The sequence below is a fragment of the Pinus tabuliformis genome, chromosome 9, assembly GCF_031772625.1.
Source record: "Pinus tabuliformis cultivar Carrire ecotype Pingquan chromosome 9, CPIR1, whole genome shotgun sequence".
Taxonomy (NCBI): Eukaryota; Viridiplantae; Streptophyta; class Pinopsida; order Pinales; family Pinaceae; genus Pinus; species Pinus tabuliformis.
The window spans coordinates 1,284,164,566-1,284,190,649 of NC_142307.1; the positions used below are offsets into that span (position 1 = coordinate 1,284,164,566).

At 37.8% G+C, this 26,084-nt stretch overlaps 1 protein-coding gene across 1 annotated transcript; it reads right to left on the minus strand.

Annotated features, from left to right (window-relative positions):
• Window positions 1-12,231: 12,231 nt before the first annotated feature.
• LOC149153255 (uncharacterized) lies at window positions 12,232-18,140 on the minus strand. Its single transcript, XM_089443756.1, has 5 exons — window positions 17,804-18,140; window positions 16,731-17,647; window positions 16,350-16,464; window positions 14,821-16,247; window positions 12,232-14,721 (listed from the first exon to the last, which is right to left on the minus strand). Exons 1-5 carry the CDS (start codon window positions 18,138-18,140, stop codon window positions 12,232-12,234), a joined length of 5,286 nt encoding a protein of 1,761 aa, XP_089299882.1.
• Window positions 18,141-26,084: the final 7,944 nt, after the last annotated feature.

Sequence of the window (26,084 nt, forward strand, 5' to 3'; positions counted from 1 at the left end):
TATGACATTATTGCATAAAAAATGGCGAACAACTATCCACATGAAATTATGTTGTGCAAAGTTATGGCACTCGGTGAATCCATTTTTTTTTTAATATAATTTTTATATCTCATAATTCAATTTAAAACCACATAAAAATAACCATCAACCAATTATAAACAAACAATTTACATTTAATTCGATTTATTTTATAAAATTTCAAAATATTTAGTTTAATAATTATTTTTTTCAAAATTTTAATAAACCTCAGAAAATCTATTATTAAAAAGTTAAAATTATTTTTAACCAAATAAAATACAATATAACTTTTCTTTTTACATGGTCACATGATGCTTCATTTACCTTTTCCCTATTAAAGTCGATACCTTAACTTCAACTTCAATTCTCACTCATAGATAGAAACATAAAGAAAATAGAACCGACTGCTATAAAAGTTATCACTAAATCCAAATTCCAACAGTTACAAGCATTTTCTCATATAAAGGGACGGACTTGGAAGTGACACTAGGATGGACAGAAAGGTCAATGACAATAAATTGGACATATTAAACAAATTGGTTTTAATTTGGTTTTTTATTAATATTTACATTAAAGCTATTTTACAATTTTAAGTTTGATCTATTTTATGTTAATTAATTAGGCCGATAGGCATTCTTTTGAATTAGTTCACAGTGTACCATTTTATTCTACTCGTGACATCTGGCACCATATATATTCACATTTTAAGCTCTCATTTATCACCATATAACCTCATATGACCTCACACTTTATGCCTTACGGCTGGGCTGGAATCTCTGCCCTATGCGTTGGATGAACAATGCCCTATTTAAATTCAAAAAATTGATTATTAATACCATTTAAAAATGTTGTTATTTCATAAAAAAAAAAATATTTTTCATTAATTTAAAAAACATAAAAATACCATTTAAATTATTATTATTTTGTATAATATAAATTTTGTATAATATAAATTTTAATGGTAGTATTTATAAATAACCATTTTAATTATATTAAATTTTATCACTTATAAATATTATAAAGTCAACATTAAAGTTCGTTTACATCAATTACTATTGCTTATTTTAGAGCGTGTTACTCAACGGTTATATGAATATTCGTTGTGTTATGAAACATGGATTTTGATTTTTTAAACGACATGCATGTTAACATTTTTCTTCTTTTTCAAGAATATTTTTTTGGTGGTTTATATTTTATTTGGGGCTTATTAAAGGTTTAGGTTTTTATTTGCATTTTGGTTTTGGGTTAAGTTTTATTTTTTTGTTTTTTTATTGTGTCGTTGGATTTGTATTTTACTTATGTGGATGTAAAGTTTTTCTCAACAATGTTTTTCTAATAATACAATTTGTATTTCTATTTATTTGTTTTGAACTCAGTGATTGTGGTAAATTTTATATACGTTTTTCAATCTTATCATTTTATTGTGCTAAGATTACAAACATAAAATATTTTTAAAATAATTTGTATGTTTTTTTTATTTTTGAGTAACACTAAAGGGCTACATGATAAATCTTTAGATCAAAGATGTTTCAGAATAGTGTGATGATGATTGTATCATGATGTCACAAAATGATTAATAACCTTCTTTTTACAAATAATCTTGTTAAAATTTCTCCCCGTCTTTCTCTCACATCTCTGTAAGTTTTGTTTTTGCCTTGGTTTTTTTTTCAGATTGCAATAAAAAAAACAGCCTTTTCCACTAAAAGTGGTATAGACAAAACCCCCAGTAATCTCATAATCACTCTCCTCACCAAAATACATTATTTCTTCCTTTGTTGCCAAAACTCGTCTTTGAGCCAGACTCGGGCCGTACAACCCATTTTTGTATTGGAAGAAATTTGCTCATATGTGCGTAGGGATGAAGCAATGAAAAATACTCTAAAAGCCTCATCATTTAATTGCGAGGATTTTCAAGTGCACTAACTTAGAAAATATGAACAACATAAAGATATTGATACTAGGAGCAATCTTCAAGTGAGCATCTAGAGTCTTCAACATCGAACAACTAAATCTTCACTAAATTCTTCAGCACCTTGCAACACTGAACACACCAAACACTTTTGGAATGCTAGATTTATGGTTCTCAAAATATATATCACACAGAGTGCAGGTTCCTTCTTATTAGATCCATAGTGATCTCCACATAACACACATGATATGCGTATGGTTTACAAATTTGGCACCTGGAATTTGTAAGGAGAGGTGTCAAATTTATTGACACATGTACACAAAGTTGGCAACAGAATAATAAGATAAAAAAATAAGATTTCATTTTTGATGAGCTCAGCTCACGTGACCGCTCACTTCGAATACCTACGTGGGAATTACGTGGCAACTTGCAATAATGGACTGCAGATTATTTGGTATACAAGTTGATTCGCCGGCAATTGGATTTATGGTCACTTCAATTATTCCCTGTACTTGCACCGGTGATTGGTACCTCCGTCTCCCGTTAACTGCCAACTGTCCTCCCTCGGACTTCTCGTTCCGCCTAGGTATGAGCGATCAAACCCTCGCTATGGTCATTTGGTCTGTGCCTTCGTTGGGTTCTGTAAGCTCTGCGTATTCGATGTCTTCTGGAGGTTTCGACCTGGGGTTTTTGCTGCTCGTCCTTCGATTCAGAACTAGTCTGTTTACAATGTTGGTTCGGTAAGGCCTGGTCTTCCTCGTTCTGTTTCTTGTCTCCGGCATTTTACTGGTTATCCATGGTCTGCGTTTGTGTTTTTGCACTTCTGTAAATAACTGTGTGAATGTTTATGGTTTCTCTCTATTTGTCACTGCATTCGACTGCCGACTAGACTGCTCCAGATGTTCGTTCTCAGGTTCCTGGTCATCCTTTCTCGTTCGTGGTAGGTTATGATGTCAACTCCCTCCAGCGCCTTCGTCAATCCACCAGGTAAATTCTCTGATTCTATGCTATCAGTATGTGCTTTCTCCTTACTCAGCTAACTAACGTTCTCGGCTCCTTTGTGAGCAGGGTATTCTGGTGTAGTTATTCCGGCCACGGCTCGCCAACGTCAGGTAAGCATTTTGTGGTTTTGTTTTGTTATCTCCTGTTATACATTTGTTTCTCCTTGCGTGCTCTCCCCTGTTTTTATGACACTGTTCTGGTGATTGTAGGGTCCGGTTCCTTGGAAGGATTGGAGTCCGACGACTTGGTTGGCTATTCAAAGAAATTCCACACCCGGCAGCTCGGTTATCTCGGTTTGTCACGGGTAGCAACACTCCTCTGTTCTGGTCGCTGTTGTTTGTTCTTTTCTCAAATGGATGTGTCGATGGCTTGTTGTGCCTCTGTCGGTGGCAGTCTCGGCTGTTGGTTTTACAGTTATTATTTCACTGTCTGGCTTCTGTAGTGGTGTCGAGGGTTTCCAAACCCATATGATATCTTGTCCGAATTTTACCAAGGAATTTGTTTTCTTAGCACGACAACTGTAACTATTGAATGATTCTGTTTCGACTGATATGTCTATAGAATGAATGTGCAGTGATTTTCTTTTGTTCCCTTATGTATGAATTTAGATGCAAAAAATTGTGAATACTCATCGGGGATTCATACCTGACAGTGTCTGAGTTTAATTTCCGGTCTGTAAATTAAGTTTTCGACCGATCTTGTTGTTTCTGCTTATGGGTCTTCTCGTGAACTGGAGGTAGTCTTTTCTTTCCTCGTCTTGGGGTTCATTCGTGTGCTGTCCAGAATTAATTCTCTCTCTTGAACCAACATGGTTTTTGTTTGCATGTAACCACACACCTGTCAATTTATCACGCACAAAAACTATGTATTGTTCATAAAAGAAAACTAAATGCTTTACTGTATAATGATTCAACTGTTTAGGGACGCTATAGAGGTTAGAATACACAGAATATTTTTTGTAAAATTCAATTCCTTTATTACCCAGAATATTGAAGAAGAAGAACTATGATGTTTTGTCCCCCTTTTTAACCATTGTTAGATGGTTGGCAGTTTCTTTCCAACTACTGTCAGTTATGTTTTGATTAGTTACATCAGTTTTGTTCCGAACTGTTTCTTTGTCGTTAGTCATTAACACAAGGACAAAATTGACTATCTTAAAATCCTAATCCTAAATAATTAACATTCCTACTGTTCATAATTACTGTTCAGTTACACGACTCTTACAGCGTAATTAAATAAAAGACAAAAAAAAAGAACCACATTATCATTCCAGTGAATTTACTCCTTCATTCCCTTCAGAGACCATTCCGCCTTTATTTTGTCTTTGTCCTGTCAGCCAGATGCTCCTGCATCAGGCTCCCGGGGTAAGAGAAAATCATGGCTCCGTTCCATGAGCTCCTCCACAGAATAGCCAGCCTTCTGTATCTGCGTCGCGTCGAGCCACGAACTGTCCTCAATTGGACGGTTTTTCCACTTGACGAGATATCGCAGATATTCCTTCCTGCGTGTCTTCTTGGCTACCTGGGTATCGAGAATCCCCTCAATCTCATGGGGTTGAACCAAAGGCATATGCCTCATCCAAGAACTGTCCTCAACTTGGGTGTCCCGTTCTGGCCATACCACACTGTCGTCCTCTGCGTGGGCAGTATATGGGAACAGGTCCGCCACATTGAAAATAGGTGATATGCCTATGTCAGGTGGCAGCTGAATTTCATAAGCGTTGGCTGAGAACTTACGCAAAATCTTGCAGGGACCAATCTTTTTAAATTTCAACTTATTATATGTGCCCTTAGGAAATCGTTCTTTGCGCAAGTGTGCAAGGACCTCGTCTCCAACATCAAATTGGACTTCCCTCCGCCTTGAATCTGCTTGCTGCTTATATTTCTGCACGCTGTCCTGCAACTTTAATTTTACCCGTTCGTGTAGTTCACTCATCGCTTCGGCAAAATCTTCTCCATCCGCACTTCTCCGCTCCAATTTCCCTAAATCTCGCAGTTCATGTATCCCCCGAGGATGCATGCCGTACAAGATTTGAAATGGGCTGTGTCCGGTGCTACGATTTGGCGAATCGTTATAAGCGAATTCCGCCTGAGCGAGAGCACGATCCCATAACCGTGAATTTTCCCCAGTCAAACTCCGTAACAAATTTCCCAAACTCCTGTTCACTACTTCCGTTTGTCCATCAGTCTGCGGATGATACGCAGAACTGAAATTCAATTGCGTGCCCAACTTTTTCCACAGGGTACGCCAAAAGTGTCCTGTGAATTTTACGTCCCTGTCAGAAACAATAGATCTGGGTAGGCCGTGTAATCTAACAATCTCTGTGAAAAACAGGTGAGCTACATACGTGGCATCACTAGTTTTTCGACAAGGGATAAAATGCGCCATTTTTGAAAACCTGTCTACCACCACCATCACTGAATCGTACCCTCGCTGCGTTCTAGGTAGTCCTAAGACAAAGTCAATGCTGACTGAGTCCCATGGCCTGCTTGGAACAGGTAGTGGTGTGTAAAGTCCAGTATTTTGGCTATGTCCCTTTGCTAGCTGGCATACTTTACACCGGTTCACATACCGCTGTACATCCCTGCGCATTCTAGGCCAGTAATAAAAGTGTCCGAGCTGCTCCAAAGTTTTGTCTATGCCGAAATGACCGGCTAGACCCCCGCTATGTTTCTCCCGTATGATATTTTCCCTCATCGAACAGTCCGGGATACACAACTGTCCACCTCTGAATAATAGTCCTTCCTGCAAATTGTAGTCCAACCACGGACTTGTATTTCTCAGCACAGAATTTTGGCAGGCTTCAAAGGCTTCCTTGAAGTCCGTGTCGGTCTGATACAAATCTTTTAGATGTTCAAATCCCATCACCTGTATTGTACTTTCCTGTAAGAGCAAAGCTCTTCTGCTCAAGGCATCTGCCACTTTATTGGCTTGCCCACTGATGTGTTTTAGCACGAAAGTGAAACTCTGTAGATATTCTACCCATTTGGCGTGTTTATGGTTTAATTTGTGCTGTTGCATTACATATTGCAGCGCTGAATTATCAGAAAATAATACAAACTCGTTGCCCAGCAGGTAGTGTCTCCAATGCTTTAAAGCTTGGACCACGACATAAAATTCCTTGTCATATGAGGAGTATTTCTGCTTGCTTTCATTCAATTTCTCACTAAAGAATGCCACTGGTCTATCTTCCTAACTGAGCACAACGCCAATAGCTGTCCCACTTGCATCACATCGTACCTGGAAAAGCTTGTTAAAATCTGGCAGCCTTAAAATTGGCCTCTCTGTAATCTTCCGCTTCAAAAGCTGAAAGCTGTCTTCCGCTGCTCTGGTCCAACAAAAAGGTTGACTGGCCTTTTTGATGGTGTCTAGCATTGGTGCACAGATTTCACTGAAATTTCTAATAAACTTTCGATAAAAACTCGCCAATCCGTGAAAGCTACGTACCTCAAACAAGCTCTTTGGTGACGGCCAGTTGATGATTGCTGCGATCTTTTCTGGATCCATCTTCAATTCATTTTCTGCGACTACAAACCCCAAATAAACCAGTTCCTTCTGCAGGAAAGTACATTTTTTAAAGTTTATCAGCAGTTTGTTCTGCTGCAACTTCTCTAGCACTCTTCGAACATGCTGAAGGTGCTCTCCCTTCGTTCTGCTGAAAATCAAAATATCGTCGAGATAGACTATCACAAACTTGCCAATAAATTCTTTTAACATCTCATTCATCAACCTCATAAAAGTACTAGGAGCGTTGCTCAAACCGAACGGCATGACTAGCCACTCGTACAGCCCTTCATTGGTTTTGAAGGTTGTTTTCCACTCATCTCCCTCTCTGATCCTGATCTGATGATATCCACTCTTCAGATCAATCTTCGTGAAATAAGCTGCCCCGCTGAGACAATCCATCATATCGTCCATTCTGGGTAAGGGAAACCTGTACCGAATGGTGATTTTATTAATAGCTCGCGAATCCGTACACATCCGCCATTCTCCACCCTTCTTAGGTGCGAGTACTGTTGGTACCGCACAAGGGCTCAAGCTTTCTCTGATCAGCCCCTTATCCAGCAGCTCTTGTACCTGTTTACGAATCTCTTCATTATCTTTCGGGCTCATTCGATACGCTGCTTTATTTGGTAGGCTTGCTCCGGGTATGAAATCGATATGATGGCTGATGCTCCTTTTGGGAGGCAACTTGTCCGGTAAGTCATCAACTACAATGTCCTTAAATTCTTCTAACATCTTCTGAATCTCTGTAGGCAATTCAGACATTTCTGTGTTCAGCAACACAGTCTTAGTTTTCCTCACGACCGCATAATTCACTTCGTTTTCCTCAATCTGTTTAATAAACTGTTTTCCTCCCACCAATAATGCCTTTGTTCCACTTGCTTCTGCTGTATCCTCTTCTTTGATGGGTACAAGTGTATGCTTGATGCCATCTTTCAAAAATTTATAGCAATTCGTCTTTCCATCGTGCATCACCTTCCGATCATACTGCCACGGTCTTCCCAACAGTATATGGCACACATCCATTGGCATGATATCGCAGACTACCTTATCTTGGTACTTGCCAATGTGAAATTCAACCTCGCACTGTTCATCAACTAATAGTTGGTGGCCTTTCTATAGCCACGACACCTTGTAAGGTGTGGGATGCTTAAGTCGCTTCAATCCCAGCTTCTCCACCATCTCGGTGGCAACCAGATTATCTGTACTCCCACTATCTATGATCAATTTACAACACTTTCCATGTGATTTGCAAACTATTTGAAACAGTGCCTTTCATTGTGTTTGCTCAGCCGTCTCCTTGGCTGGCTTCAACAATACTTTATTTAAAACCAACGCCTCTCCTGTTTCCGCCACATTTTCCACCTCCTGAGGTGGTGCTTCAGCTTCCTCAGGCTGTGCAACAAATGCTCCCCTCTGGCCAGCATGCTCAGCTTCCGGGCATTCATAGGATCTGTGCCCCCACTTGTGGCACCTGTAGCACTGGACATTGGCTCCCCTTCCTCGACCATTTCCTCTTCCTCGCTGATATGGTCGTCCTCCTCTCGTGCTATCCCCCTTCTCTGCTGTTCCTGAAGCTCTGGAGCTGCTGCCTTCCTCGCTGTTAGTGGCAGTTCTTCCTCTGCCATAGGACTGTCCTCGTCCTCTGCCATTTCCTCGCCCTCTCCTGTTATTCTGTTTTCTATTAATCTTTTCCTCAGCCTTTACAGCACTCTGAAAGGCTTCTTCTATATTCCGCGGAGAGAGAATACTGATCTCATCCAGTATTTCCATCCTCAAACCATTCACATATCTCGTTGTCTTCTCTGGAGTATCATCAGTATAACCAGCCCTCAGGTTTACTCGATAAAACTCCTCTGTATATTCCTTTACGGTCATACCCTTCTGTCTTAAATTCTGCACCTGTCGGTAAAGCTCGACCTGATAATCTTTAGGCAGAAATCTGCCTTTCAGTTTTGCCACCATCCTTGGCCACTTCCTTATCGGTAGCTTGTTCATTCTTCTCCTGTCCGCTTGGACACTATCCCACCACAAAGCGGCGTGTCCCTTTAACTTAGTTGCAGCAAATCTGACTCTTTTGTCCTCACTGATCTCTTCATTTTCAAAATACTTATCTAACTCACTTACCCAGTCCAGCAAAACATCTGCGGACAGACTGCCATCATAGTTAGGAATCTCAGGTTTGGGTTTGCTGCTGGCTAGCAATACCGACCTCAACAGTCTTAATTCTGGGGTCTCTTCATCTGATCCGTCTGTAGCAGTTACTGCCTCCTCTTCGCTGTCATCTCCAAGTTCTGGGTCTCTTCTCCTACCTGCCTCCACTGCTTCTAAACGAGCAGTAAGGGCCCTTAATTCTCCCCTCAAGCCCTCATCTGCTGCCCTGCGCACACCTCTTCCACGTCCTCGTCTTTGAACCTCCATATCCTGATTTCTTCAACAACCTGCTCTGATACCACTTGATGAGCTCAGCCCACGTGACCGCTCACTCCGAATACCTACGCGGGAATTACGTGGCAACTTGCAATAATGGACTGCAGATTATTTGGAATACAAGTTGATTCGTCGGCAATTGGATTTATGGTCACTTCAATTATTCCCTGTACTTGCGCCGGTGATTGGTACCTCTGTCTCCCATTAACTGCCAACTGTCCTCCCTTGGACTTCTCGTTCCACCTAGGTATGAATGATCAAACCCTCGCTGTGGTCATTTGGTTTGTGCCTTCGTTGGGTTCTGTAAGCTCTACGTATTCGATGTCTTCTGGAGGTTTCGACTTAGAGTTTTTGCTGCTTAGTCCTTCGATTCAGAACTGGTCTGTTTACAATGTTGGTTTGGTAAGGCCTGGTCTTCCTCGTTCTGTTTCTTGTCTCCGGCGTTTTACTGGTTATCCATGGTATGCATTTGCATTTTTGCAGTTCTGTAAATAACTGTGTGAATGTTTATGGTTTCTCTCTATTTGTCACTGCATTCGACTGCCGACTAGACTACTCTAGATGTTCGTTCTAAGGTTCCTGGTCATCCTTTCTCGTTCGTGGTAGGTTATGATGTCAACTCCCTCCAACGCCTTCGTCAGGTCACCAGGTAAATTCTCTGATTCTATGCTATCAGTATGTGCTTTCTCCTTACTCAGCTAACTAACGTTCTCAACTCCTTTGTGAGCAGGGTATTCTGGTGTAGTTATTCCAACCACGACTCGCCAATGCCAGGTAAGCGTTTTGTGGTTTTGTTTTGTTATCTCATGTTATACATTTGTTTCTCCTTGCGTGCTCTCCCTTGTTTTTATGACACTGTTCTGGTGATTGTAGGGTCTGGTTCCTTGGAAGGATTGGAGCCCGGCGACTTAGTTGGCTATTCAAAGAAATTCCACACCCGGTAGCTCGGTTATCTCGGTTTGACATGGGTAGTAACACTCCTCTGTTCTGGTCGCTGTTGTTTGTTCTTTTCTCAAATGGATGTGTCAATGGCTTGTTGTGCCTTCGTCGGTGGCAGTCTCGGCTGTTGGTTTTTTTACAATTATTATTTCACTGTCTGGCTTCTGTAGTGGTGTCGAGGGTTTCCACCCATATGATGTCTTGTCCGAATTTTACCAAGGAATTTGTTTTCTTAGCACGACAACTGTAACTATGGAATGATTATGTTTCGACTGATATGTCTATAGAATTAATGTACAGTGACTTTCTTTTGTTCCCTTATGTATGAATTTAGATGCAAAAAATTGTGAATACTCATCGGGGATTCATACCTGACAGTGTCTGAGTTTAATTTCCCGTCTGTAAATTAAGTTTTCGACTGATCTTGTTGTTTCTGCTTATGGGTCTTCTCGTGAACTGGAGGTAGTCTTTTCTTTCCTCGTCCTGGGGTTCATCCGTGTGCTGTCCAGAATTAATTCTCTCTCCTGGACCAACGTGGTTTTTGTTTGCATGTAACCACACACCTGTAAATTTATCACGCACAGAAACTATATATTGTTCATAAAAGAAAACTGAATGCTTTACTGTATAATGATTCAACTGTTTAGGGACGTTGTAGAGGTTAGAATACACAGAATATTTTTTGTAAAATTCAATTCCTTTATTACCCAGAATATTGAAGAAGAAGAACTATGATGTTTTGTCCCCCTTTTTAACCATTGTTAGATGGTTGGCAGTTTCTTTCCAACTGCTGTCGGTTATGTTTTGATTAGTTACATCAGTTTTGTTCCGAACTGTTTCTTTGTCGTTAGTCATTAACACAAGGACAAAATTGACTGTCTTAAAATCCTAATCCTAAATAATTAACATTCCTACTGTTCCTAATTACTGTTCAGTTACTTGACTCTTACAGCTTAATTAGATAAAAGACAAAAAAAAACAACCACATTATCATTCCAGTGAATTTACTCCTTCGTTCCCTTCAGAGACCATTCCGCCTTTATTTTGTCTTTGTCCTGTCAGCCAGATGCTCCTGCATCAATTTTTGTGATTGAAAATGGCATAATGATCAAAATCAAAACTCAAAAAAAAGTAGGTGTTTGTAAGATTCAATGGTTGGAAATGTCTTAATTGACCTCATTCGAATCAAAATCAACACTTAATCAAAAACTTGGGATTTTTAATAGTTCGTCTCTTATTGAAAATGCAATAATTAAGCTTAATATTTCATGGTTGGAAATGTCGTAATTGACCTCATTTTAATAAAAATCAAAGCTTAATCAGAAACTTATGATTGAAAATGAAATAATTAAGCTTGTTATCATTTTGTTTATGTATTGAAAATGCTTTAATTAAGCTTAGTGAGATAAAATTAAAGCTTAATGAGAAGTAGAGATGTTTTTATGTCAGCAACATAAGCTCGAGCTTATGGCATTGTTGATGCCACAGTGGAAGGTTGATCTCATAGCGGAAGATCCTCTTTTGAATTTATTTTTATAATGAACTGTAAACTGTAATCTCTTTGTTCCTTTTCAAAAAAGGGGGGGGGGAGAGTGATTCATTTCATAATCACCTGATATGGTATGGTTAGGATCAAAAGCCATGGTTTTTAAAATTATGTGATTAGAAATGACATTAAGGTTAAAACCATAATCCATTAAAGATTAAAACCACAGTTTAATTAAACACAAGATTTAGTTTCTATTAATGAAAGTGCCTTATTTATTTTAATTAATATCAAAATCAATAGCATTGGAGATTGGAGATTTTGTTTATATATGTATATATATGGAATATGGTGGAGTTAATTTGTATTATAATCTTGTGATTTTTCTTTTTAAAGTCGATAATTTCCTTGGTTTTATATTTTATGAAAAAATTTCATATTCAATTTTTATGTTGGAAAGCTAATTCATATCATGACCTTCCATTAGAATTGGAAACAATTTTTTTTTTTCTAAATTGGACTAAATCTATATTAAAAGAAAAACAGAGTATTTTACAACAGGCCGCAGCCTGGAAAGTTCAAGTCAATACGCATACGCATATGACAGAGATGCGTTGGATCATCATGACAGAGATGCGTTGGATCAGGATACATTAGATCAGAATGCGTTTGGAAATGACAATCCGGTTTGCGCATGTCGTGGCTAAAACCTGTGTGCTCCTGACGCTTGCACTGTCCATTCAGTGAAAGGAAATGTTTCAGTCTGTCCTCCTTACCAACATTACGCTGCCAGCAGAGGGCGTTCTCCAGCTCAGAGGTGGGCCTGAGTGAGCAGAAGAGGACCGCCTTCGTTGACTTGCGTGGCCCGTTCCTAGCCATTGCCATGGCCCCTGTATGTAACCCATTGCCTGACATTTTCGACCATTTCCTGCAAGCTTTCCAATCAGCGCCTCTGTGCCTGGATTGAAAAGTCCTGTTGCGCCAGAGCGATGCATTCCTTCTGGAGCTGTTCATCATTTATGTCACTGAGTGGGCCTGAGAAGTTGTGAGTCTGCTGACTGACCCCCTGGTTGGCCATTCTGTCTGCCACTTTGTTGGCTGTGCATCTTACGTGCCTGAAAATGATGCTTCGGGGCATCCTCAGTCTTTCCTCCATCTGTTCCAATCTGCTTAGTAATCTCCAACTTGTGGCTGTTTTGGAAGCTGAGGAGCCTGCCTGGATTCTGATGACCGCTTCTATTATTATGAGGGAGTCTCCTTCAACCTCAAGAGGATACATGTTTTCTTGCTCTGCTATGCAGATGCCTTTCCAGATTCCTTCCAGCTTCGCTGCATTGTTGGTGTCGATGCCAATGTTGCCGTGATAAATGTGTCTAATTGTGCCTAATTCATCTCTGAAGACTCCTTCGTAACCAGCGGGTCCTGGGTTTCCCTTAGCCGCGCCATCAAAGTTTAATTTGAACGAATTGGGAGCAGGGGGAAACCAGAATAGAGGAGAGGCAGAGCTGGACGGGGAACAGGGGTTGATTTGGACCGGAGTGGAAAAGTCCATGTTCCAGGCATTTAAGATAAGGCGTTCCTGAGGGAGTTCTGGCAAGTCCGCTGGTTGCCAATGTCTTAATGCCAGAGTCTCTCGGAGATTGTGCTGGAGGAGAAGCCATAGAGTGTCGAAAGGCTTGCTGGAGTTGTTGAAGACCCTATTGTTTCTCTCTTTCCATAATATCCAATAAGCGAAGCCTGGGATGAGGTTCCATAGCGAGTTTAACAAAGAGCTTTGAAAGGGATGCCTTGGCCAGTTTCTGATAGTTTCTGCAATATCTCCTTGTCTTCTGCCAGATCTTCTGTTGCAGTTATCAATTTTCTCCCATAGGAGAGTGGCAAGAGGACAAGTATCCATTAGATGCACAGCTGTTTCTGCGTTGAGATTACAGTTAGGACATCTTGAAGGGCCTATGAAGCCTCGTTTTTGCAGCTTGTCCCATGTGAGAATGCGCTGTTTGCCAAGCAGCCATAAGAAAGTGGAGACCTTGGGCCATAAACCTGGTTGCCATACTTGGTCCCAGAGTTTGTCTTTGTTTGCCTGCGTGGGAGTATAGCGAAGGTGATGTGCTTCCTTCGTTGTGAACATACCTTTAGGCGTGTGACCCCAGCGAAGCTTGTCCTGTTGATCAGATTGCTTAATTTTCCTTTGATTCAGTTCCTGCTCTATCTCTGTATAGGATTCGCCTTGCCAGTTGGCCTGCCAAGTGCTTGCTGGTTTCCAGCAATGAAAATCGTGAGAAGTTTGTTGTTGCCAGAAATGATGAACGTTGATGAGGTCAGCATGCTGCATATGGGCCTGCCACATTGGCTTGTGAAAGAGAGACGCTAGTTTTGGGAGTTGCTGCCATGAATCCTCCCAAAATCGAGCTGAGGTACCCGAATGCACTTCCCAGAAGCTGTGTTCCTGTATGAAGGCACTGTGGAGCTTGGCCGCATTCCAGATCAGGGAACCAGGAGTCGTAGGGCAGATTCTAATAAGATCTTTCCATTGGCATCCAGGTACATATTTTGCTTGCCAAAGACGAGCCCAGGGAGTGTGAGGTTTGGAGAGCCAGTTCCACCAAACTCGGGCTCCCATTGTGTTGTTACTTTGGAGGGGATCTCTCAATCCTAACCCGCCGATTGCTTTTGGTTGACAGACTTCATTCCAATTTACCAGTGCCCATTTCCTGTTGAGACCTGAGGAGCCCCACAGAAAGTTTCTCTGCAGATTGCGGATTCTTTTAAGAACCCATTTTGGAGCAGCTAAGACAGAAAAGAGATATAGGGGCATAGCCTGGAGAACGGATTTTATGAGGATAAGTCTACTGGCCATGTTGAGCGAGCGAAAGGTCCATGAGGAGAGCCTAGATTCCAGCTTGTCTATGAGGGTTCTCCAGGAGGCATTTTTAATAGCTGAGTCCAGGAGAGGAGCTCCCAGATATTTCGAGGGAAGCGTTGCAATGGAGTATCCCAAAATTCTTGCTATGTTTCTTTGAGTGGAGGCTGGAGTATGAAAGAAGAAAAGCTGGGATTTGGTGGCATTGATAGAGGTGCCAGAGGCTTCAGAGAAGAGAGAAAGCAGATCTTTGAAGGCAGAGGCTTCGTGAGATGAAGGGTGTCCAAAGAGCATGGTGTCATCAACAAACTGTTGGTGAGACAATGGGTGAAGACCATGAAGAGAGATGCCTTTCAGGGTTTGAGAAGAGATCGCTGAGTGAAGCAAACGGCTGAGGCCTTCAGCCATTAGAACAAAAAGAAAAGGGGAGAGGGGGTCCCCTTGACGGATTCCACGAGAGGGGCGGAAGGGCTTGGAGGGAGAGCCATTGAGCAGGATTGAGAAGCTGGGTGAAGAGATGAGGTTCATAATCCATCTAGTCCATGTTGCATTAAATCCAAACGCCAGTAGCATCTGTTGTATATAAGACCAGCTGAGTTTATCAAATGCTTTTGAAAGATCAAGCTTCAGAATCATACCTGGCTTTTTTAGAAGCTTCAGTGAATGAATCACCTCGTTTGAGAGGATTATGCCGTCCATTATTTGTCGCCCCTCTACATAGCCAGTCTGCTCCTGCGAGATTAGGAGTGGGAGAAGGGGTTTGAGCCTGTTGGCTAAGACTTTGGAAATAAGTTTGTAGATGACGTTACATAGTGCAATAGGCCTGTATTTGTCAGGCGTGTTTGACTCAGCCCCTTTGGGAATTAATGCTAAGAAGGTGGAGTTAAGCGAAGGGAGAATCCAATGCATTATCCGTGATTCCTCCACTAATTCCCAAACTTCTGTGCTAATCAGCTCCAAAAATTCATGAAAAAAATTTGTTGTGAACCCGTCAGGACCTGGTGCTTTACCATCTTTGATTTGAGCTATAGCCTCTTCCACTTCTTTCATTGAGATAGGTTGAAGCAACTGTTTGTTGTGGTCTTCCGTAATTGTTTTAGGGATGAGCTGTGTGATTTTTTTAATAGCCTGATCTCTGCTTTCTGGTTGTTCCTTAAGGATTTCCTGGAAGTGTTCTTGGAATTCCTTTTCTATTTCTTCATGCTTTTCTAATTTTTCCCCTTGCCTGTTGTTAATGAAAGCTATATTATTGTGCATCCTCCTCTGGATTGCGGATCTGTGAAAAAACTTTGTGTTTTTCTCCCCCTCCTTTAGCCAGCGAATGCGAGATTTCTGCCGCCATAGAGTTTCTTCCTGCTGTCTGCGTGTCTCGATCTCAGTCCAGAGGATCTGCTCCTGGTGCGCTCTGTCTTCTGTTCGCCCCTCCATAATAATCTTCTGTTGTAAAGTGCTCATTTGCTGCTCCAATTTTTTTCGCTGCTCAAATATATTGCCGAATTGGGTATGATTCCAATTTTTAAGAACCTGCTTGAGGCTCTTCAATTTCTGTTGAAATTGGAACATTTTGGTACCTTCAGAGGTTTTGAAGGATTTCCATGCCTCCTTCACCACTGATTTGAAATTGGTGTTGGTGAACCAAAACGCCTCAAATCGAAAGGGTCTGTTGCTTTTTGTGCCTGGGCGTGCCCATTGCAACAGAATGGGCCAGTGGTCGGATCCTCCGTGGGGCACAATAGAGGCCTGAAAATCCCCTCCAAGGTGTATGGCATTGTCCGAAATAAGAAAGCGATCCAGTCTTGAGGCGATGTGCTGAGAACCACTGCGTTTATTGGACCAAGTATAGACTCCATTTGATGTGTGAATATCCATGAGGTGATTATTTTGAATAAAGTTACGAAAGCCAATACTGTCTCCTTCTAGTTTCGTTCTGCCGCCGCTTTTTTCTTCCAGGGCTCTGATGATGTTGAAGTCGCCCCCTCCAATCCATAGTGGAAATTGTCTGTTAGAATTCAGAGTCGTGAGAGAATCCAGAAGCGCCAATTTCTGATTTAATTGTTGCGGGAAGTAGACATTTGAAAGGTGACCATGAATATCTGTTCCTGTGAGATGAAAAGTGGCTTGGATGAAGAAATGAGAAGCGTGGAAATCGTAAAGACTGAGAAGTTGTGGGTTCTAGATGATCGCTAGTCCCCCCGATGCGCCTGAGGCATCCACAGTGACAGAGCTGCAGCCGGCCCAGATCTTCCTCAGAATCTTTTCTAAGGTAGCACTGTTGCTTTTTGTTTCTTGAAGAAAAACTATGGAGGGCTTTTCTTGCTGTATCACATTTTTTAACATTCTATGTTTAGACGCACTGTTCAAACCTCTTACATTCCAGGAGAGGAGCTTCATGAGGAACTGTGGGGTTGAGATTTGTAGTACTTTGTCAGCTTAGGAAATCTCCCCGATTCCATGAGCAGTTCCCCTAGTATGATGGTCCTCTGCAGGTCCGTTTTGCGCCCTCTTTTTTTTGTTTCTTTCAGGATTTTCTTTCCATCCCAAGGGCTTCCTGCTTGTATTCCTAAGCATTTGTTGTGATGCACTTTGCTAAGAACTCCTTCTAGCCTTTCGATTTCCCATGGAGGGATTGAGTTATACTCTTTTTGTTTACAGGCTGTCTCCAACTTGAGAATATCTAAACCTTCTAAGCTAATACTCTCTGGATCTTCATCCATTTTTGAAGGCATGTTTTGTTCTTCCCTGAGATTATTGTCCTGAGTACTAAGGATTAGAGCCGCTTCCAGATCCATGAAAGAAGGTTGCGCTGCATTTTCTGGATCAGATATCTTATGAGCAGGGGAGACGGGAGGGCTTGAAGGAACAGAGTCAGCTGAAGTGGGAGGATGCTTGAGGATCCTGGAGGGAGAAGGTGTTTCAGCGTTATCCAAGGATGAAGCTGGAGGATTTTCAGCAGGTTCACTAGGGGTGAGTATTGCAAATCTGTTCTGGGAATTTAGCTTTTTGGATCTATCAGGAGCAGGGGTAGGTTTCTTTGCATGACGGCGGCGATTAGGGATTTTGATGAAGCCTTCTGAGTCTGTGCTTGGATCATTGACAGAGGGTTTGGGTTGAGGATTGAGGGGACAATCCCTGAAGAGATGGCCATGCTCATGGCACTTCCTGCAGCGAAAAGGAATGTGCTCATAATCTAAAGATTGGATCCACTCAAAGTCGTCGTGAAAAAGACTTACCGTATCTGCAAGATCTTTGGAGATGTGCATTTGGACACAGATCCGGGCATAAGAAGTGTATTTGCGAGTTTTAGTTTCCTCGGAAGCTTTGATGAAGGTCCCCATGCTGTTGCCTATGTCCCTTAGAGTTTCCTCCTTCCAATATTCTACAGGAAGGGAATACATTCGTATCCAGACCGAAGCCCAGCTGAAATCCTCCTTGTCTGGATCAAATCTTTCTTTCCATTCTCTTAAGAACAGTCCAGAAGAATTAAAGAAGTACGAACCTCCTTCAAATATTCGTGATTTGTCCTCTAGACAGTTAAAGATCGCCGTGAAGAAGCCTTTGGGGTCAAGCTGCAAAGTAACTTGTCCCTTAGGCTTCCATTTTGAAGCGATCTAGCCATTCAGGGCCTTTTAAGAAGGCAAAAATCCGAGGAACTTGCCGATGAGTGCATGATCCCTCATAAATTGAATTTCACCATTGATTCGTTCGCTGGGTAGCTCGACTTTGATTCTTTCAGCCTTTTTTGGTATGCATGTGGATGAAGTCGCCTTTGTTGGCGTCTTAGGAGCTTTCTTATTCCCGCCATTGTCTTTGCCAATGTCATCGCATGTAGCAACAACTTCTACTTCATTGGTAGCCGGATCTGGTCCTTGCTGCGTTTCAGAGAGGCCTGCTGGTTTGTGCAGAGGATCATTGTGTTTTTCCTTTGAGTGGTTAGAGGTTGAGCCAGAGTATGGAGGGGGGGTGGATCCCGCCCCTCCTGGGAGCGCAATCATTAGAGAACCGTCAGTCAGGGCGCTTCAGATTGCAGGTTGAGCGCTACGTGAGGCGAGGGTTTCAGTATGGAGAGCCGAGGCGATTCCAAATCGCATTTGCAGAGCGCATATGTAGAATTGGAAACAATTAACTTCATATCTTATTAATATTGGAATTGAAAAACATTAAGTTATTAACATTGGAATATATACTTGCTTTCCAATAGATTCAACTCAGGGATGTTTCTCTATAAGTTTTTATAAGAAATTTTTATAAACAGAGCAGTATAATTGTTTTGAATTTTTTTTCTTATTTTTTTTGGGATTCTATAGTATAATTTTTTTCTGAAGATATTGAATTTTTCTTATTTAAAATTCATTTTAAATGTACAAATAGACTTAGTGTCTGAAAATTCTCAATTTTTTTTGTTGTAGATTACATATTCAAAATTAACAATTCAAAAAAATTAACTACTAAATTTTAAAGAAAATAAAAACTTGTAACTATTAAAGTATAAATTATAAATTAATTTTAAATAATAATTATTATTATACATTTACAAAAACATGTAATAATATTCTTAACCATGGAGATCCACCCCCACTTTACCATATTTGCAAATAGGCTTTGTTACAATACCATGGCTTATCAAGATCATATGTCCCAAAAATCATCACTTGTTAATGTGACATTTTCTTTAATTAATCTATTTAATTGAAAGGGAAAAAAGAACATAGTTATTTTATAGGTAAATCTCAACTTTTTATTTGTGCATACTACTAATAATATTCTACATTATTCTATGGAGTTTAAATCCCTACCATCCACTTAATAACTTTTTATAATTCTGAAATTCCTATTAAAAAATATAAAGGTCTATTAACATAATTATTAATATTTTTGAGTTTATTTAACACTCTGTTTTTACATTTAATTTTAATTAGATTGTTAAAATTATTATTATAATATTAATTATTTCTAATGAAGTAAATGTTTTTTAAATCCCAACTATCCCAACTCCACTAAAAAACATTTTTTGATTTGTGGCAAAGATCTTCTAAAAAAAATTAATTTGGATTAAAAAAAATAAGTCATGGACTATTTTTTTGGTTTACTATTAAATAATGACGAAAAGATAAAATCTAAGTAAATGATTTCCAAATGATATCCATACCAGAGAGTATATGTAAATGTAAACATTCTAAATCTAATACAACAATTATTATTTCAAACCAAACTATAATTTTTCTAATTTCACAAATCCAATTTAACAATCTTATCGACCTTTGTTTACACCTTTTGAAGCAATTGCTAATAATAAACATATTAATCACAATGGTTAACAATGCGAAATCTATGAACTTATAAAGTAAAATGAGTGCAATGATAAATCGTAGGTTTTTTTTGGGTGAATATTTTTAAATTTAAAAATATATCGTTGGTTTTAGACCTTTTAATTAAGGAGAAATTGCAGTGGTTAAGATTTGGTATTTTGGTATTGGCATTTTTTTTTTAATATAAAAGTAAATTTATAATAAATTGTTTTTCTCCAGTATGTTGTGAAAATAATTTGGTGATAAAATTGTTTTTGTTTATTATGTTCTTTGAGAAATTTAATAAAAAATATTTTGGGAATATTATTAACTTTGATTAAAATAGAGGACAAACAAAAAAACATATAAATAATTTTAGGATAATATAAAAAAAACTACATTGAAGTTTCATTAATGTATATTACATATTATATTAACATTTAATCTACTTTTCTGGATGCGGGTGATTAAAGGTGCTGGTACAACACAACAAATGTGGGTTGGCAAGTGGTGCGGCCACATGGACACCCACGCTTCCACCCAGAAGCTCACTGCCGACATTAATGGCATTTTAATGCTTTGTGCGGGCCGAGGAAACCTCATTCTGGTTCATAAGATGGAAAATTTGGACCGCCTTTCCCCTGTTCCGCCTCTGAATTGCATTTGTCTCCTTGCTGCTGCAGAGTCGAGCTCGCGCACGTCAACGGGGAGACGATGCCAAATCCTTTGTTGTATTGAGATGGTAGATGATGCCCACTTCTCGCAGAGTCTACTTTGTTGCTTTCGAACTGCTGCTTCGGCCTTGAATCCTGGATCTGAACCACGGATTACCGGTCCTCCTGCTTCCACTGGCCATTCAATCCCTGGCACTGCTCCTCCTTGTTCTCGACCAGGCGAATATGCCTCGTCTGTGTCACAGGATGCGCTGCAGAAGAGGCAACAGCGGAGGAAGAGCAATTCGCCCTCCCTCGCTGTCCCTCTCTAACTCAACCCCTTCGGACTCTTCCGCCCCCTCGATGACGACTCATTTCTCGGGTCGTTATTTTGCCACCCGTAGCAGTAGGAGGCGTGCTTAGCCGGCTGGTTCTCAGAGTATTGAAGAGGCTCTCCAACCTTCTGCTGCTTCTATCCCGACTCTGCAACCCAGTCACTCTGCCCAATTCCAGTTTCGTTGCACGCTGGAGCACCCGTGCATTATTGCAACCATTTCAGTAGCTTTTAGAGAGGAGCCTCAAAGCTCTGAAGTCTCAACTCATAACATTCAGGAGAGGACCAACACCAGCAGAAGAAGAGCCCGTGGCAGCAACTCAGGGACGTGCAGAAGCCATGAAGAAGCTCTGGACCGCTCAGGTGCAACTCAGGGAGGCAATATTCCAGGCAGCTTCAAGAATGTGGATGCAACGACGAGAGATCAATAGGACGAGGAAGATGACATGGAAGCGTATAGGTGTTTGATTGTGGAAGAACCTCCTCCACCTAATGACACCTAGCTGGCCAAAGTTTTCTTCAGGTTTTGAGTTCCTAGCTACCAACCTTAGGGGTCTCTTCTGTTGTTTCTTTTATGAAAATGTTGTCAATTTTGATGTTTTGTTCAACAAACTCTTCCACTCTGGCGTTATAGGCTGTTACCCCTGTGTGGGTAGCAAACACTTCTAGTTTTGGACTGGTTTCCCCGGTGCGGGCAGTCATTTACAGTTATTGGTTGATAAACATGGCATAGTCTGAGATTTGATCTGTAGAGGCTGGTGCCTCCTTGTACCATTTTTTGTTACATTAATAGAATTAGTCATATTTAAAAGAAAAAAAAACATCTAATCTACTTAGAAATTAATAGTTGATTTGTGACATACTTTTGCCTAAATATTCTTAGAGGTGTCACTGATCATGTTCTCAAACTTCAACGCTTTTTGCTCTTTGTTTCATTCCCCTTTGTTCCATTCCCCTTGGCCCTTGGCTTCTAGTTGGATGCATTGGATACCTAAAAAGACAACATTGAAATTTATCAATTTGAATAACCTTCAACTTGCCAGTGTTAAGATGTTGTTAAAAAATGATCAAATAAAAATTAAATTAAAAAAAATCAAAATTATTTCCAAAATATTTTGTAAAATAATTTCAAAGGAATATTGCGAGAGCCATGAATGTTTTATTAACAACGACAAAAATGATTTATAAAGTAGTAGTGCTCAGGAGCATGATGTTGTGATGTTAATATTTATAATGTGTTCTTTGTTAATATTGACTTAAAAGAAAATATTTCCCATATTATTTAAATATAATAAATTTAGGTCTATAATAAATTTAGGTCTATAAACCATTCAAAATGAGAAATTTTATTAAGATAACCTTTCAAACATTGTACCTTATTTACACACCTTTATAATATATATATATATATATATATATATATATATATATATAAAATGATTAGTAAAAATTGACCTTACACACCCCTTTGTTGGGAATATCTCATCAAAAGAAGATAAAGAGTGGGGCTGAATCATTGAGTAATGAAAATGGAGGTGAGCATCATCCATTTTTTTATTAGTTCAATGTTTTACATTTCTTGTAAAACTATACAACCATGTAGTGGTGCGAATGTAGGTGAACATAATCCACCTTTTAGAAATCCGATGTTTTACATTCCCTAAAAAGCTATAAAACCAACCCTAGGATAGTAGGTAAAAATGGTCTAGAACCATAATGGATAAGCATTCTATAACTTTTTATGGAATTTGTACCACCCATTATAACATTTATAAGAGGATCATAATAATGTGCTTTTATGATTTTGATAGACAATGAAATATTTAATCCATATACAATGGGAAAATTGCTTTTATGAAATTTGTACCACCCATTATAGCATTTATAAGAGGATCATAATAATGTGCTTTTATGATTTTGATAGACAATGAAATATTTAATCCATATACAATGAGAAAATTGCTTTTATGAAATTTGTACCACCCATTATAACATTTATAAGAGGATCATAATAATGTGCTTTTATGATTTTGATAGACAATGAAAGATTTAATCCATATACAATGGGAAAATTGCTTTTATGATTTTTGCAATACTAGATTTTATCTTTAGATTTTTAATTTTCAATTTTGATATTTTTAAATTTAATTAATTATATTAAATAATTTAAAATATAATGTTTTTAATTTTTAACTCTATTATTTATATTAAATAATTTTATAAAATTTATAATATAATGTGATTATAAAATTGTAGTGATTATAATTTATATATTAATATTTATTTCTCTGATCTTTATAATAATATTATGTTTTCATAATTTTAATAAATAAAATTTTATATTTTAGGTTTATAATAATATGGAATTTAAATTTTATACATTTAACATTATTAAATTAATATAAATTATAAATATTTTATTTAAATAAAAAATTATTTAATATTTTTATAATTTATTAATTAATAATAATATAATTTATTTTATTATAATGTAAAAAAAAATATATTTTATGATTTACAAAAGGTGAAAATATGATGTTGTATATAGTTTTATTTTAAAACAAAATGTAAGTATATTTGTTGAATTGAGGTTTCTGTGATCCATAATAATTATTAAGAAGATTTTCAGCGTAAATCACATGTAGAAAACCTTTGTCGACGCGTTTCAAACCAACTAGTGTGGTTCATCGTCAGGACAAGTTGAGGAGTCAGATCATGGCTACCAATTATATAGGGAGAGCAGATCATCCAAACGGCTAGGTTGACTGGGTTGACCATCAACGACTATCTAAAACGGCTAGATTAAAAATAATATTAAAATATTAATAAGTCAAAAGTAATAGAATAAATAACTACTTGTAATATATCAGTTATTCAATTTTATCATATTAATATATTTTCTTAGGTTAATAAATTATTTAATCATATACGTAAAAAGGGGGTTTTATATAATAGAATGTTATATTATTTTATTTTAATTGTTATACTAAGTTACCTAATTCTAATTTATTTAATCAATTGAATTGCTAGAGAGGAGAAAAGGGGTTTATATATTAGAAATATTTATTTATTTATTAATTTATTTTAATTATGATTTAATGGAATAAATTATGGGTATGGATTAAAATTAATATATATTTCTATTTTTATTTTTATTTTTATGTTATTTATATGGTAAAGGTAGAAACTTAGTAACAAATAGGAATAATAATATTCATAAAATTTTTGATAAGGAAATAGTAATAAAAATTAAAACGAGTGTCAAAATTTTATTTTTTATTTTATTTTATTGTTTAAACAAGGAGGACAAGAACAGGACAAAAATAAATAAATAAATAAAAATAAAATAAAATAAAATAAAAAAATAAAAAATAAAATTTTGACACTCATTTAAATGTTTATTACTATTTCCTTATTAAAAATTTTATGAATATTATTATTCCTATTTGTTACTAAGTTTCTACCTTTACCATATAAATAACATAAAAATAAAAATAAAAATATATATTAATTTTAACCAATATTCATAATTTATTCCATTAAATCATAATTAAAATAAATAAATAAATGAATAATTAATTAAATAAATAAATATTTCTCATATATAAACCCCTTTTCTCATCCCTAGCAATTCAATTGATTAAATAAATTAGAATTAGGTAACTTAGTATAATAATTAAAATAAAATAATATAACATTCTATTATATAAAACCCCCCTTTTTACGTAAAAGATTAAATAGATTTCAAATGAGTTAAATTAAGTAATTTATTAACCTAAGAAAAATATATTAATATGATAAAATTGAATAACTGATATATTACAAGTAGCTATTTATTCTATTACCTTTGACTTATTAATATTTTAATATTATTTTTAATCTAGCCGTTTTAGATAGCCATTGATGGTCAACCTAGTCAACCCAGCCGTTTGGATGATATGCTCTCCCTATATAATTGGCAGCCATGATCCGACTCCTCAACTTGTTTGGATGATCTGCTCTCCCTATATAATTGGCAACCATGATCTAACTCCTCAACTTGTCCTGACAATGAACCACACTAGTTGGTTCGAAACACGTCGACAAAGGTTTTATACATGTGATTTATGCCGAAAATCTTCTTAATAATTGTAAGTATATTTGTCAAATAAAAGTAAAGAAACATATTTTGGATACTAAGATAATGTCTGTTAAGAAATCAAGTGCGATGTTATGCATCTAAATAATTGTATTTTTTTATTTTTATTATGGAAATATGAAGTATGTTTTTATTTTGAAAAAATTAGTAAAGAACCATATGGATGTCTATATGCATACCTCGTGGACTATGCTTTCTTTCATGGGTATAAAGAGGGAGATTCCCTGATTTTTATGGTTCAAAGAATTTTATTTATCAAGAAAAGGCAAAGTGATTCTAGATCTATGCGTGTTGGAATTGTTGTCATTGATGGGAAAGGGTATTGACATGCTTGATTGGTGCTCGTATATTGTTGAGTAGGTGTTGTTGATCAAGAAGTGAAGTAGTTGAGTATGTGTTATTTGTTAGAGGTATGTTGTGATGTGAATGCTCGTTTAGATGTTGTGATGTGAATTCAACCCAGTTGTTTGTGAGCCTTAAAGATGCTTGGTGATTAGAGTATTTGGTTGATGTGTTACCAGTTAGACATGGACAAAGTATTAGTTGATGGTGTTTGTCAATATAGAAAAAAGGTGTTGTAGAGGTGCACAGAGATGTTGTGATATAAAATGCTCGTGTATGTTGAGATGTGTAAGGCTTTGATTGATGGTTTTAATATTTAAAAGTTGAAATAATTTGGAAATGAAAGCTTTTCACTTCATATTCGTGCATGGAATACTAATAGTTAACAAATTGTGTCTACAAAAGATGTACTTTTGGAAGGTAGAGTTAGAGGGTTAGAGAGTTGATTGAGTTGTCGTGAGACCTAGTTCGTGAGTTACTTGACACAAAGAGAAAGAGGAAGAGGAGAAAATATGATGTAGAAATAAGGAGAAGGAGCAAGAGATAAGCAACTATAAAGAAGACAAAAACATTGTTCAAAACATAGACAAAGACCAGGTAAATCAACACATTAAATCTTGTATGTATCAGGGGATTGTTTTCTCCTTTCAGGTAGTAGCCTGATAAAGAGAAGGTTGGAGCTTGTTGAAGAGGGAGTAGGAGCTTCCTATAAATTAGTAGCTTGTAAAAATAAATCGAGGTAGAAACCTCTTATAGGTTGAAGCCTAATATAGAAAAATATTGTAAAAGAGGGAGGAGAAGCTTCCCAACAACTTGTAGCTTTCAAAATAACAGAGAAGTTGGAGCCTCCAAAAGTTGATGTAATAGAGGAAGTAGGAGCTTGCCTTTGCATCACAACAAGAACAAAGTTGTGGTTTTTCCCTTTATGGGTTTCCACTTATATATGGTGTCCACATGTGTTTCTTTTATGTGTGTCTCTTATGTTGTGATTTAAATGTTGTTTACATATTAAATATGCTATTCATATGATGTTATGTTGTTCATTTAATAGTTAAGATAAATATTAATAGGAAAAGTAAAAACATAATATGATGTCCATGAATGCACTATACTGACTCACCCCCCTCTTATTATAGTCAAGTTTCCAACAATTGGTATCAGAGACGGTTCCTTCTGTATTAGCT

Bases quoted from the DNA above. Each gene is read 5' to 3' on its own strand.
- LOC149153255 (XM_089443756.1), bottom strand. From the start codon at position 18,140: ATGATTGCGCTCCCAGGAGGGGCGGGATCCACCCCCCCTCCATACTCT. The intron at 16,465-16,730 runs GTGCATCACAAC...AATGTGATACAG, and splicing joins TAGAAGGAGTTCTTAGCAAA to CAAGAAAAGCCCTCCATAGT. The intron at 14,722-14,820 runs GTGATTCATTCA...TATATACAACAG, and splicing joins GCATAATCCTCTCAAACGAG to ATGCTACTGGCGTTTGGATT.